This window comes from Lontra canadensis, unplaced genomic scaffold (assembly GCF_010015895.1).
Source record: "Lontra canadensis isolate GAN:19392208 unplaced genomic scaffold, GSC_riverotter_1.0 scaffold24, whole genome shotgun sequence".
Lineage (NCBI taxonomy): Eukaryota > Metazoa > Chordata > Mammalia > Carnivora > Mustelidae > Lontra > Lontra canadensis.
This window is the reverse complement of record NW_022631018.1, coordinates 7,892,561-7,906,922: the sequence shown is the minus strand read 5'-3', so window position 1 is coordinate 7,906,922 and position 14,362 is coordinate 7,892,561. Positions and strand designations below refer to the sequence as shown.

At 36.9% G+C, this 14,362-nt stretch overlaps 1 protein-coding gene across 4 annotated transcripts in view; it reads left to right on the top strand.

Moving 5' to 3' along the window:
- The window catches only part of TOR1AIP1 (torsin 1A interacting protein 1), a 39,930-nt gene extending 27,583 nt beyond the window's left edge, over positions 1 to 12,347 (top strand). For 2 of the 4 annotated variants that reach the window (XM_032862729.1, XM_032862727.1), the window contains 3 exons: positions 7,747 to 7,791; positions 8,172 to 8,228; positions 11,288 to 12,347. In XM_032862729.1, the coding sequence (XP_032718620.1) occupies positions 7,747 to 7,791; positions 8,172 to 8,228; positions 11,288 to 12,072 (887 nt within the window). In that variant the 3' untranslated portion in view covers positions 12,073 to 12,347. The remainder of the gene's footprint in view (positions 1 to 7,746; positions 7,792 to 8,171; positions 8,229 to 11,287) is intronic. The other 2 variants (XM_032862728.1, XM_032862730.1) reach the window with 2 other exon arrangements.
- The last annotated feature ends 2,015 nt before the right edge of the window (positions 12,348 to 14,362 follow it).

The following is a 14,362-nucleotide window of genomic DNA, read 5'->3' as shown; positions in this document are numbered from 1 at the left end:
GTTTGGGTTTCTGCCTATGTCCTACCCTTTTGGGGAAGATGGTACCACTATATTTATTTTTCCTATTTCCCAGATGATAAAATGGTGAGAATAGGGAAGAGTTTCTATGCAGGGGTCAGACCTCTGAATCAGTGGTTCATCAGTATACATGCTTTGGAACTTCTCTAAAAGTAGTTCAGAGACACGAAAGAGAGTTTAGAGTTAGAGCTCCAGTCCCAACTCTATTACTTACTAATAGAGTGATCTTGGTAAAGCTCCTTAACCTTTGTGAACCTCAATTTTCTTTCCTTTAGAGATAATAGTGCCTATAATTAGGTTATTCTAATTAGCTTAAGATGTATGTGAACACAATTTTTAAGTCTAAATAATAAATGAATAATTACTAGTGTTTATTAACAATATATTGTGTAATAATAATGACTATGAAAGAGTCATGCCCTCTGCTCTTGACATTTATAGAGTGACTGATTGTTACTGTACTCTTCAAACTGGAAAATCTTGAGCTTTATCTTTTGTGTGTGTGTTTTTAAGGAATTTCTGTCACTGTTGTTGTTTTTTTTTAATATTTATTTATTTGAGAGAGAGATAGAACACGGGCTAGGAGAAAGTCAGAGGGAGAAGCAGACTCCCCATGGAGCTGGGAGCCCGATGCAGGACTCAATCCTGGGACTCCAGGTTCATGACCTGAGCTGAAGGCAGTCGCCTACCCAACTGAGCCACCCAGGTGCCCCTCTGTCACTGTTTCTAATAATATTTTTTAATAAGAAGGATAGAGATGCTCTGCCTGAGCAATAGATACCTTATTAAGTTTGTTCCTGTTCTGTGAAGTTTATATTGCATGTTATATAATAACTGTTCTTCAGCTGTCCATCATTAAAATCATTATAGAAGAGAACTTAACAATTTTCATACATTATCTCATTTGAACTTTATAACCGTGAAGTAAGATATTCAAGATAAACATTTTTTTTTAAGATTTTATTTATTTATTTGACAAAGATCATAAGTAGGCAGAGAGGCAGGCAGAGAGAGAGGGGGAAGCAGGCTCTCCACTGAGCAGACAGCCCCATGCGGGGCTTGATCCCAGGACCCTGGGATCATGACCTGAGCTGAAGGCAGAGGCTTTAATCCACTGAGCCAACCAGGCGCCCCAAGATAAACATTTTCTTGGTGGCTTTTTTTTTTCTAAGACAATTGTATTATGTTTCACATGTCCTTTCACTGCAGTTTCCTCTGCTGCCATCCTCGTAACTTTTTTAGTCATTTTATTAAAGTATGATTGCATACATTTAATGTATACAACTCAGTGAGCTTGGAGATAAATATACATTTGGGAAACCATGACCATCTGGGAAACTATGCCATAAGTATATCACCTCCAAAAGTTTCCTCCCGCCCTCTTTATTTATTATTATGTGTGTGTATGATAAGAGCACTTAACATAAGATCTACCCTCTTGGCAAATTTTAAATATACAGTACAGTATTGTTAACTATAGGTGCTCTGCTTTATAGTAGAGTTTTAGGACTTACTCATCTTGTATAACTGAAGCTTTGTACCCTTTAATACCTCCTCATTTTCTCCTTCCCCCAGAAACCACCATTCTACTCTCTGCTTCTGTGTATTCGACTATTTTAGATTCCTCATAAAATGAATTGCTTGTCAGAACCTACCACTCTGTTTTATATGATGCAAAACATTGTAGATTTTATATGTATTATTAACACTATTAAAAATTAGAGGATATGGGATACCTGGGTGGCTCAGTTGGTTAAGCCACTGCCTTCGGCTCGGGTCATGATCCCACAGTCCTGGGATCGAGTCCCAAATCGGGCTTCTCCTGCTTTGCGGGGAGCCTGCTTCTCCCTCTCTCTCTCTGCCTCTCCCCCTGCTTGTGCTCTCTCTCTGTCAAATAAATAAATAAAATCTTTTAAAAAAAATAGAGGATAATGTGAAAAAGATATTTGTATTTACTTACAGGTATAATGATTCATACAGGGGTGCCTGGGTGGCTCAGTGGGTTAAAGCCTCTGCCTTCGGCTCAGGTCATGATCCCAGGGTCCTAGGATCAAGCCCCGCATTGGTCTCTCTGCTCAGCAGGGAGCCTGCTTCCTCCCTCTCTCTCTGCCTGCCTCTCTGCCTACTTGTGATCTCTGTCTGTCAAATAAATAAATAAAATATTTAAAAAAATAAATAAAAAATAAAAATAAAAAACATTTACCTGTGATGATAGGCCAATAGGCAGTTTCTCCAGTTACTAGAGAGAGACGTATACAGTATCCTATTTCTTTGAAAACAAAGTTATGAAACAGTAAGAAAACTGACATTATGAGTTTTATATGAAGTATCACTCCTTTTATGCCTATAAAAGGATAGGCTATCCTCTTCCATACAAGTCTTGCGCACCATGTTCTACACAGTGACTACATAGGAGAAGACGATGACACAGAAACATCTCCTACAGTTCTTGTCGTACAGTTAATTAGATTTTCACACCAAGACATTCATACACATAAAACAGATAAGCTCATTGACTGTACAGCGTGTTGGTTATTTATTGTTCATTAGGTGGAAGTGCATCATCATAAAGGTCTTCAACCTCGTCTTTGTATCAAGTAGGCTGAGGAGGAAAAGGAAGGGTTGATCTTGCTGTCTTAAGGGGGCAGAGGCTGAAAAGGTGGAGAATGTAGAAGGGGAGGCAGAAAAGGCAGGCACATACCAAAATGCTTAATTTCTGTCTGATTTTTTTTTTTTTGCCTTCTCATATCTCAAAAAATGTGTCTGTATGGCACCAACTTTCTTCCACCATTTCCTTTAGTTCCAGTGCCTCTATCATAAAAGAGTCCATGTTGTAAAAGAAGTCAAAGGCGGTCTTGAATAATTGGAAGCCTTCTGCCAGATTATCTAACGTCAGTTTGTTTTCTGACACTTCTTCTCGATCTTCTGCCTTCTTCCTCAGTGCAGGCACAACTCATCTCCATCATGTCATCTTTTAATTCCTCTGGTGTGCTCTTGGCTCATGAGTGTCTCTAAGATGCATATCTTTGTTTTTAATTCCAGTATAATTAACATACAGTGTGATGTTAGTTTCATGTATACAGTATAGTGACTCAGCAGTTACTCAGAGCTTCTCACAGAAAGTGTACTCTTAATCCCCTTCACCTGTCCCCCCTCCTCCCACCTCCCTCCCCTCTGGTAACCATCAGTTTGTTCTCTGTATTTAAGAGTCTGTTTTTTTCTTTTGTTTCTTTTTTCTTTGTTTGCTTTCTTTGTTAAATTCCACATATGAGTGAAGTCATATGGTAGTTGTCTTTCTCTGACTGGTTTATTTCACTTAGCATTATACCCTCTAGATTCGTCCATGTTGTGCAGATGGCAAGATTTCATTTTTTATACACACACACACACACACACACACACACACCCCAGATCTTCCTTATCCATTCATCTATCAGTGGACACTTGGGTTGCTTCCATAATTTGGCTATTGTAAATAATGCTGCAGTAAACATAATGATGAGTGTATCTTTTCAAATTAGTGTTTTCATATTCTTCGGTTAAACACCCCATAGTGGAATTACTGGATCATAGGGTAGTTCTATTTTTAGTTTTTGGAAGAACCTCCATACTGTTTTGCACAGCGGCTGCACCAGTTTGATTCCCACCATTAATACAACGAGGATTATTTTTTCTCCTCGTCTATGGCAACACTTGCTTCTTGTGTTTTTTATTTTCTCCATTCTGACAGGTGTGAGGTGATATCCCATTGTGGTTTTGATTTGCATTTTCCTAATGATGCATGATATTGAGCATCTTTTCATGTGTCTATTGCCATCTGTGTTTTCTTTGTAGAAATATCTAGTTCATATCTTGTGCCCATTTTTAATTGGGTTATTCGTTTTTGTGTGTGTTGAGTTATAGTTCTTTCTCTATTTCGGGTACTAATCCTTTATCAAACATGTCATTTACAAATATTTTCTCTTATTATGTAGGTTGTCTTTTAGTTTTGCTGATGATTTCCTTTGCTGTATAGAAGTTTTTTTATTTTGGTGGAGTCCCAATAATTTATTTTTGCTTTTGTTTCCCTTGCCTTAGGAGGCCTATCTAGAAAAGAAGTTGCAGCAGCCGATGTCAGAGACATTATCACCTGTGCTGTTTTTTAGGATTTTTGTGGTTTCAGCTCTTACATTTATTTAGGTCCTCAATTCATTTTGAGTATCTTTTTGTAGATGGTTTAAGAGAGGGGTCCAGTTTTATTCTTTTGCATTTAGCTGTCCAGTTTTTCCAACACTATGAGTTGAAGAGACTGTCTTTTTCCCATTGCATATTCTTTCCTCCTTTGTCGAAGATTGATTGTGTAATAATGAGTTTGTTTCTGGGCTCTTTATTCTGTTCCACTGACCTTTATATCTGTTTTTGTGTCAATACCATACTGTTTCGATTACGACAGCTTTTTAGTATAGCTTGAAATACAAGATCTATATCTTGAAACCCTTCACCCCTTACCTTTTCTGCCACATCCATGATTTCTTTCATGATTTCCTTGATTGGCTGTATTGTAAATCCTCTGAGGTCCTACACATCTGGACACAGTTTTCTCTGGCAGGAATTTATTGTTTTGGGTTTGATGGCTTTTTCTGTAATACCTGTGGCATTATTAAAGTATATACTACTGTCAGTTTTATGCAATTATTAATACTGCATCTTTATGTTCATTTACATTTCTTTCAGCTGCAAATGGCACCATGTACAGTCTGTGTGCATAAATTCTGATAAATTTTGACTTTTGTCATTTGTGTGTATTTTATGATAGCAAATGATAGAAGAGTATCTACATATATGTTATGTGTTCACAAAATATCTTTTTCTTAATATTTGAAAATACTTCTAGGCTATCCATTTCTACTGTAAGTTTTTTCAAATTGTTCGAAATCATTAAAAAATTTTCCAATCTATTTATTTTAAAAAATAAACATATGGGGGTACCTGGGTGGCTCAGTTGGTTGAGCGTCTTCCTTCAGCTCAGGTCATGGTCGCAGGGTCCTGGGATCGAGCCCCGTATCAGGCTCCCTGTTCAGCAGGGAGCCTGCTTTTCCCTCTCTCCCTCCTACTATTTGTGCTCTCTTTCTCTCTCTCAAATAAGTAAAGTCTTTAAAAAAAAAAAATCCACATATAAATGGACCTGCACAGTTCAAACCTATATTGTTCAAGAATTAAGTGTGTATGCCACATTTTTTATCTTTTCATCCATCAGTGGACGCTTAGGCTGCTTCCATGGCTTGGCTGTTGTGAATATTACTGCAGTGCACATGGGCACACAGATCTCTCTTCAAGACCCTAATTTCATTTCCTTTGGGTATACCAAAAGTGGGATTGCTGGATCATATGGGAGTTTCATTCTTCAGTTTCTGAGGCGCCTTTATACTCTTTTCCATAGTGGCTATAGCAATGTAAATTCCTACCTACAGTGTACAAGGATTCCCTTTTCTCGGCATCCTCTGTACGTACCTTGCTCTTGTTTTTTGGATAATAGCCGATCTTAACAGGTATGAGGTGAATCTTACTGCAGTTTTGATCACATAGCTCATCCTGTTTTTTAAGTGTGCTGTACTCCCGTGGCCTGTTTTTGCTTTTGTTTCCTGTGTTTTGGTGTCATATATAGGAAATCATTGCCAAGACCAATGTCAGGAAGCTTTTTCCCTGTCTTTTTTTTCTGAGAGTTTTATGGTTTGGGGGTCTTTTTTTTTTTTTCCTTAAGTTTTCTTTTTTTAAGCAATCTCTACACCCAACATGGGGCTCAGACTCACGAACTGAAGATCAGTTGTCACATCCTCCTCAACTGAGCCATCAAGGCACCCCCTATTTGATTCTTATGTTTAAATCTTGAATCCATTTTGATTTTTTGTATATGGTGTAAGAGTCCAATTCATTCTTTTGCTTGTGGATATCCAGTTTTCCCAGCAGCATATATTTTAGGAGACTGTTCTTTCCCCATCATTTATTGTTAGTACCCTTGTTAAAGATCACTTGATCATATCTGCATGGTTTTATTTCTGAACTCTGTTCTCTGCTATTGGTCTCTGTCTGTTTTTATGCCAGTGCCATACTGTTTTGATTACTCTAGTTTTATAATGTATTTTGAAGTCAGGAAGTGTGATACCCCCAGCTTTGTTGTTCTTTCTCAAAATTTCTTTAAACTATTTGGAATCTTTTGTGTTTCCATACAGATTTTAGGGTCGTTTTCTATTTCTGTAAAAGATGTCATTGGAATTTTGATTGAATTGTCCTGAATCTGTATATTGCTTTGGGTAGTAGAGACATTATAAGAATATTAATTCTCCAATCCACGAACATGGGTATCTCCATTTAGTTGTGTCTACTTCAATTTTTACTTTGAGATTTACTTATTTGAAGAGAGAGCATGAGAGGGGAGAGGGTCAGAGGGAGAAGCAAACTCCCCGCTGAGCTGGGAATCTGATGTGGGACTCAATCTGGAGCTCTGGGATCATGACCTGAGCCAAAGGCAGTCACTTAACCAACTGAGCCACCCACGCGTCCCGTCTGCTTTTATTTTTTATTAGTGTTTTATAGTTTTCAGTGTACAAGTCTTTCACTGCCTTAAGTTTATTCCCAAGTGTTTTATTCTTTTTGAAATGAGATTATTTTCTTTGTTTTTTTTAATTTTAAAATTTAAAATATTCTGAGTTATGTAACTATTACATTTGTTACATAATAACTGTATAACTAATGTTATAAGTATAATATTATAGTTATATATTATATGGTAGTTAGGTATTACATAAAAATATCTCATTTGATCTTTTTATATAATAATGTATAGTACAGTATTATAGTTTTATATTATTGTAATTATGTATTATTATAATATCATACATTGTTTCATTTGATCTTTGCGACCATAAGATAAGGTATTCAAGAGAAACATCATTTGATGGAATTTGTTTGTTTGTTTTAGTAATAGAGTTGTTAACTTTGGTGACCTAACTTGGAAGTTTTAAATAATGTATTTCCTAGGCTAAACTAGTAATTATAGAGCAATATGCCTTTAGAATGCAGATTGATGTCATTTTGTTTCATATGAGGGTTTTTTGTCATATGACCAAAAATAAGACTATTTCTGTATCTTAGCAGTACTAATTTTATACCTCTAGTTTAGTCCATTGTTTCTCAAATGAAAGCTCTTGGCAAATACCTGGAAGGTCATTTATAGATACATAAGTTATAAAACTCCAGGCAAATGATGGGTAGCAGTATTGGTAAATATAGGTCATACAAATTAGTAACTCAGCTTCTTCACCTTCTGAACCCTGTCTTTCCATTTCTTCTTTCTTTTATGTTAAAATCTGTGGTCATGCCAAGAAGTATGGAGGGGGAAAGTAAAGAGTTAGGATAGTTTTTGTTTGCTAAACTAATGATAGAAATAGAGATTTGGTGGAGTCATGATAATACTACTTTTAAAATCTGTGGTTTAACCATAAACCTAAATAAAACTGAATTGTCTATCAATAGAAATGGTGAAGAATTTTTAATATAATTTTTAAAAATATTACTCATACTTGAAATGATCAGAGGCACCAGAGTAAATATTTGTATCAGTCTGAGGTAGAGAATAGAGGAAGAGGTAGAGAATGCAATTAACATTGCATTTTACCTAAAACCCTTGTCCAGTTAGCTCAGTAATCCGTAATCCATAATCCATGTTTTGTCCTTTTTTCCCTTTTACAGCATCATCACCAGGCAAGAGCTCAATATATGGCAGTTTTTCAGATGGTATAACATGTTTTCTTTTCTTTTAGTTGTGCTTATTTTCTTTGTTCTCTTAACTTTGTGCCGTAAGTTTCACTACTTCCATTAAATAATTTGGGTCAAATACTTTAAGGCTTTCTCACAAAACAAATGTATTTTATGTATAAAGCATAAAATACATTATACTAGACCCCATGGCATGCTGTGAATAATTATGAAAGAAATAACTCTTGAGTCTCAAGGAGCTGTCAGTCTAACGGGCATTTAGATCTTCCCACATTTTCTTCTATTTCTGGCTGATTTCTGCCTTATATTCTCTTGGTGGAATTTGTATTTTCTTTCTCTGTTGGAAATACTTAAATTATGAACCATAAATTGATAGTCTTTATTATTCCTATCATTAGATGACAGCATTCAGAAATCAGAGCTTGGAAACCAGTCTCCTTCAACCACTAGCCAACGTAAGTTTGTGTATTCAGTTTCTATTAAATGAGTTTCTAAAATTGGTCATACATAATTGTTTTACACTTTTTTGACAGCAAAAAATAATGCTATTTGAAGAGTTGTATTTTAAGCACTTAGGAGGAAAATTATATATTTTACTAGCAGTGAAATTCTTTAAGGACAAACTATATGAAACAACATCTGGTTTTCCCTTTCACTTAATTAACCATAAGACCAAAGTAAAAGCAGAACTGCTAATACCAATAGCCAGGTGAACCTTGCTGTGTCAAAAGAAAGATGGCACATGGCCTGATGTAATAGGATTACCACGGGTTTTAGAGTCCACAGACCTGTATTTGGATTAGATTAGACCACTTAACCTTCTGTCACAGCCTTCCAGCAAGTTTCTTTAATTCTCTAAGCCTATTTATTATCCCAAAGAGTACTAAGAAAATAACAGTGACTCTCACTTTGGTCTCAGTACTACTTTCCACTAGCAAAATTGGTACCTTTAAAGAACTTTTCTTATGTAATATGGGCTATACCTATCCATATTTACCTAGAAATTAAAATTGAAAAACTTTAAAAATACCTACTTATTTTTAAATAATTTAGTAAGAATAGTGACAGATTGCTTATATTTTCTAATCTCTTCAGTGTCTGGGTTAATAGAGCTGCATTCTCATATCAGCTTCTGTATTCAGTCTGTTAAATATATTGTTTTGATTGCGGTATATAGAAAAACACAGCTTTATACAGATAATGTGGATTTTTTTAATAGTCTAAATATAATTTGGGATATTCTCTTTTGATACTGTCCAAACTCAAAAAGTTACTTAATATGTAAGATCTGAAACCAAATTAGTGAATTTTTTGTGTTCTGTTACATTAAAATTGGCCTTTCTTGCACTTTGAATGGAATATCATGCACTGATCATTGGGAAAATACTGGTTCACTAAATTATGTAGATCTTCTGAATGTTGACACATTTCTAATACAGTATAAAAAGATCACATTTGTTAATATCACCACCAATCTCGAGAGAAAAAGTCTTTAAGGGTTCAGGAGCTGTCGAGTTTATAGTGTCACATACAGTATTTCCACAATCCTAATTTTCACTTTAAACTGTGAATTTTATAATTGGCAACAAATATTGTCAGTTGTTTTCCTAGAAACAACAGACTCACTTTGTTCATTTTCAAGAAAATGTCTGGCAAATAAATACTCAAGTCTGACTAACCATAGTTTGTCCCTTGTTTTTAAAAGTACTAGTTCAGCTCAATTCAGTTGCACAAAATTCTTTTCCCTGAGAAAACTACTGTACTGTGCCAGGTATCAGAAGCACTTTATGTATATTTCCCAGTTCTTCGCATAGTTTATCGAGATTTGTATTCAAGGGTTGAATTTTAATATGATAAATAATTTTAACTGCTTTATGAAGCAGTTTCGCTGATAGCCTTAAATGCATGGCTGTGAGTACGAAGACTACGTTAGCACTGCCCTGTGATCTATGCTAAGGTATCATTTGTTTTTCCCACCATGGCTTTGCACCATCAATGCAAATGTCAACATGGTGGGAAAAGTCAGATAACATCTTAGTGTTACGAGACTAACTTTTTAACCTCAAGGACCCTCTTGGAAGGATCTAGAGGTACCCAGCAATCACAGTTTGACAACCATTGCTCTAAAAGTTTCATAGTACGAATAAAATAGAAGGTGTAAAAGTATTGTTCCTATTCTATTTAAATGAAGTGGTATATGAGAAAGTATTTAGATTCTTTTTTTTTTTTTTTAAGATTTTATTTATTCGTCAGAGAGAGAGGGAGAGAGAGCGAGCACAGGCAGACAGAATGGCAGGCAGAGGCAGAGGGAGAAGCAGGCTCCCCGCCGAGCAAGGAGCCGAATGCGGGACTCGATCCCAGGATGCTGGGATCATGACCTGAGCCGAAGGCAGCTGCTTAACCAACTGAGCCACCCAGGCATCCCATGAGAAAGTATTTATAAACTGAAAAGCACTAGATAAATGTAAATTGATATTATTATTGCCAGTAATAATTAGGAATGAATTGCATAATCAATTCTACTGGTAGTAACTTGCATTCCACAAAAGGTGGGCATCGGTGCAATTAAAGGGACAGCTAGCTACTATAAAATATGGAAGACTTTCACTTACAGTGCATCCTTTTTTAGTCCCTTTATATACTTCAGAAACATTGCATGTCTGGATAATAAGCTGTATGAATTTGGGGTGTCTGAATTTAAAACTATATTATCAAGTGACTTTTATTATTGTTTGCCTCCCAAATATTAACAGTAGTAATAATAGTTCTGCCTTAAAAATAATATTATTTCCGACTTGCTTATGCCATTTCATATCTTTGAATTCTGCTTTTTCCTTTTAAGGCTTTTTATTATTTTGACATTGAAGAGACACATGCATACTTATATGCCTAAAACCTATGGGTGTGAGATTTTCTTAAATACATGTGAGGAACATTTCTTTTTTTTTTTTTTTTAAGATTTTATTTATTTATTTGACAGAGAGAGAGAGATCACAGGTAGGCAGAGAGAGGGGGGAAAGCAGGCTTCCTGCTGAGCAGAGAGCCCGATGCGGGGATCGATCCCAGGACCCTGAGATCATGACCCGAGCTGAAGGCAGAGGCTTAACCCACTGAGCCACCCAGGCGCCCGAAGAACATTTCTTTAAGAAAGTAAATTCTGGGGCACCTGGGTGGCTCAGTGGGTTGGGCCTCTGCCTTCAGCTCGGGTCATGATCTCCGGGTCCTGGGATCAAGCCCCGCATCAGGCGCTCTGCTCAGCAGGGAGCCTGCTTCCCCCTCTCTCTCTGCCTGCCTACTTGTGAGCGCTCTCTCTCCGTCAAATAAATAAAATCTTAAAAAGAAAGAAAGAAAGAAAGAAATTACTAGCTCCATTCTTTAAATTCCTTCCTCTTTTATCTAATGTTTATGAAGAGTAATACTGATTTTAAGTCACTTGTCCTTGAATCTAAAAAAATGGTATTCGAATCTGTCATTTCTTTCTTTTCTTTTTTTTTTTTTTTTCTGTCCTGAGCAGAAGTGACTGGACAACCCAAAAGTGCATCTTATAGCAAGATGTGGTGGTGGCTACTGGTTCTGATAGTTTCTTTGGCTCTTGGGAGTTACTTGTTCCCTCATCGTCCTGAGGCGGACACCACTGCTGTTCAAGAGTTCCAGAACCAGATGAAACAACTTATGAATAAGTATCAAGGTCAAGATGAGAAGCTGTGGAAAAGGAGCCTTACATTCCTGGAGAAACATCTGAACAGCTCCCAGCCCCGGCCTCAGCCTGCTATCTTGCTGCTCACTGCAGCTCGGGATGCAGAAGAAGCACTCAGATGTCTGAGTGAACAAATTGCCGATGCCTACTCTTCTTTCCGGAGTGTCCGTGCCATCCGGATTGATGGGGCAGGCAAAGCTACTCAGGACAGTGATGTTGTCAAACAAGAGGTAGATTGGGAACTGAGCAATGGATTCCAGAATGGCCAGAATGCTGCCGTGGTACACCGCTTTGAGTCACTGCCTGCAGGCTCCACTTTGATCTTCTATAAATATTGTGACCATGAAAATGCAGCCTTCAAAGATGTAGCCTTAGTCCTGACTGTCTTGTTGGAGGAAGAGACACTGGGAACCAGTCTAGGCCTAAAGGAAATTGAAGAAAAAGTGAGAGATTTCCTCAAAGTCAAGTTCACCAGCTCTGACACACCCAACTCCTACAAACATATGGACCAGGACAAATTGAGCGGGCTCTGGAGCCGTATTTCTCACTTGGTCCTGCCTGTCCAACCTGAAAATGCCCTGAAAAGTGGCATCTGCTTATAAGTGTGACAGAAGACAAATCATGTCTCAAGTTCTGAGAATTTTTCAGACTTTCTAGCTAGAGATGGGATTCAGAGCTCTTTTTGAAGGAACTGGTTTCTTTTTAAAGGAAGTTAAATTCTTATGTAAACATGGAACATCTAAATCATTTATTCAACCTAATTATCTGTTACCTGAGAGAATCATTTCTCTGTTTCCATTGAGATCTGTGTTAACGATCTCTGAGGACTGTAAATCATATGGGATCCCATAGAGGATCTGTTTAGGTTCAGGGTTGAAACATTGGTATGACCAGACCAGGTTGGTGGGGGGGAGGGGGCGGTTGGGGTCCTTCCTATGAATCCTCTCAATTTTTAAATTAGATTTTTCACAGAGTTTGCTATTAGTAAGGCAGCTCTCTAAATGCAACTGTGGGTTTTCCCATTTTGTTCTCTTTTACATCATTAGGTGTGAGTTCCTTAGCTTCCCCGTATAGGAACGAGAGTAATGAAAGGTCACCAGAGTGTGTTTTGGGATTTTTTTTTTTTCTTTGTTTTTGGAGGGCGGGAGAAGGAGACAAGGCAAAAGAGAAATTGTGGAATGAGGAAGGAAAGGGGAGAAAAATCTTCCAGATGAAATTTAAAATAAGCCGCTGAGACAGGTCTCCCGGACATAGCCATATGAACTCCATTCTCGGTGAGTTCTGTTCGGGTTTATTTTTCACATATCCTTTTCTTCCTTTAAGAAATTTTCGGTCCTCCAAAGGATTTTGAAGCATGTATATTATAAGGTTTAGCATATTTGTTCATTTGACTCTGAAGGGTGTGGTCAATTCAGAGCAGTTTATTTTTGACATATCCTGAAGCCTTTGTTTTGAACTCAGAAATGCAGTTGCATTTGTCCACCAGCTTTCCTAGACTGCTGAAGAAGGACTCGATTCTCTGTGTGCAGTCCTAAGTCCTTTAATGACACTCTTACGACAAATGTAAAGATTTACTGTACACGTGATAAATTTTATTAAGAGTGCCTCAAGCCAAAATGAAAGTAAACTTGGCCATATGTGAAGAATGTTGAAATGTACTACTGTGCATTCCTGTGCTACTGTTGTGTTTCAGGTGTCACTTAGCTTCTGTAACTGAGCTTTCTCAAAATTTGTCGAGCGCTTTGCTTTTCTTAAAATCTTAAGATTCCGGATCCACCATGGTTTTGTTTAGTTTTTTATTGTCTACAAAACTTAAAATGAAAATACTGTTTTTAGAATACTAGAGGCAGTCATTGACTTAACCATTTACCTGTTGAGGATCCCATGCCTGGTAGTGGGGTGTGGTCTGGTTTCCTCCAGCTAGGACAACCAGTATTCCTAAATTTATACCCTTTATTGAAATTTGCTCCTGACTGTCAGAAGTCAGGCCATCTGATTTATAGAGGATTCTAAAACAAGAGTTTTTGAAAAGGCTTATTTTATACACATATATTATATGGAGAAACAAATGTTTTTATTAAATGTTTCACTGACCAAAATAATTTTAAAGAAATTAACATTACTTATATCTTTCAGGAAAAATAATTGTAGCAGCTGATCTGTAAATGACTTTAGAAGCTATTTTAGTAATTTAAATAAATTTACTTTCTTGGTTTGTACTCTGTCTTGTAAACTTAATGATTCATAAACTTTTGGGTTTTTTGTCAGTTAATCCTAGAGCTTTCTTGACACTTAAACAATTTTAGTAACTTCCGCTAACAGAAACAAAGGCCAAAGAACTGGAGCCATTCACAAGTGTATTGGTTAAAGATGTAATCACCATGGTTTTCTGTTTCGTGCAGGTGTTTGAAGTATCACTATGTTGGAATTAATTTAGGTTTTCCTGGCTTGTCAAAAGTATCTACAGCAGTGTTGCTCAAATTTTTTCTTCTTACCTTGGTAAAGAGCCTTATTAAGATACTGTTTTTTCTAATTGTCTACCCCTGGAAATTCTAATACCACACATACACACTGTATCTGTTCATGGACTATTTATTTTTGTCCTTTATACATAAGAAGATAAGATTTTTTGCCCTCCAAGAACCGTATTTGTCCCCGCTGAGAATGTAAGCTCGAGAACACCTGTATTTGATTTAATTTATGTATGTATGTGTATATTTATCTATTCATTACATAGACTCCATGCCCAGCATGGAGCCCAATGTCAGGCTTGAACTTAAGAACCCTGAGATCAAGACCTGAGCTGAGATCAAGAGTCAGACACCACCGGGGCATCCCGAGAACATCTGTATTTTTGATGCTGCCTGAAACGTTCTATTTTCTGTTTATGTT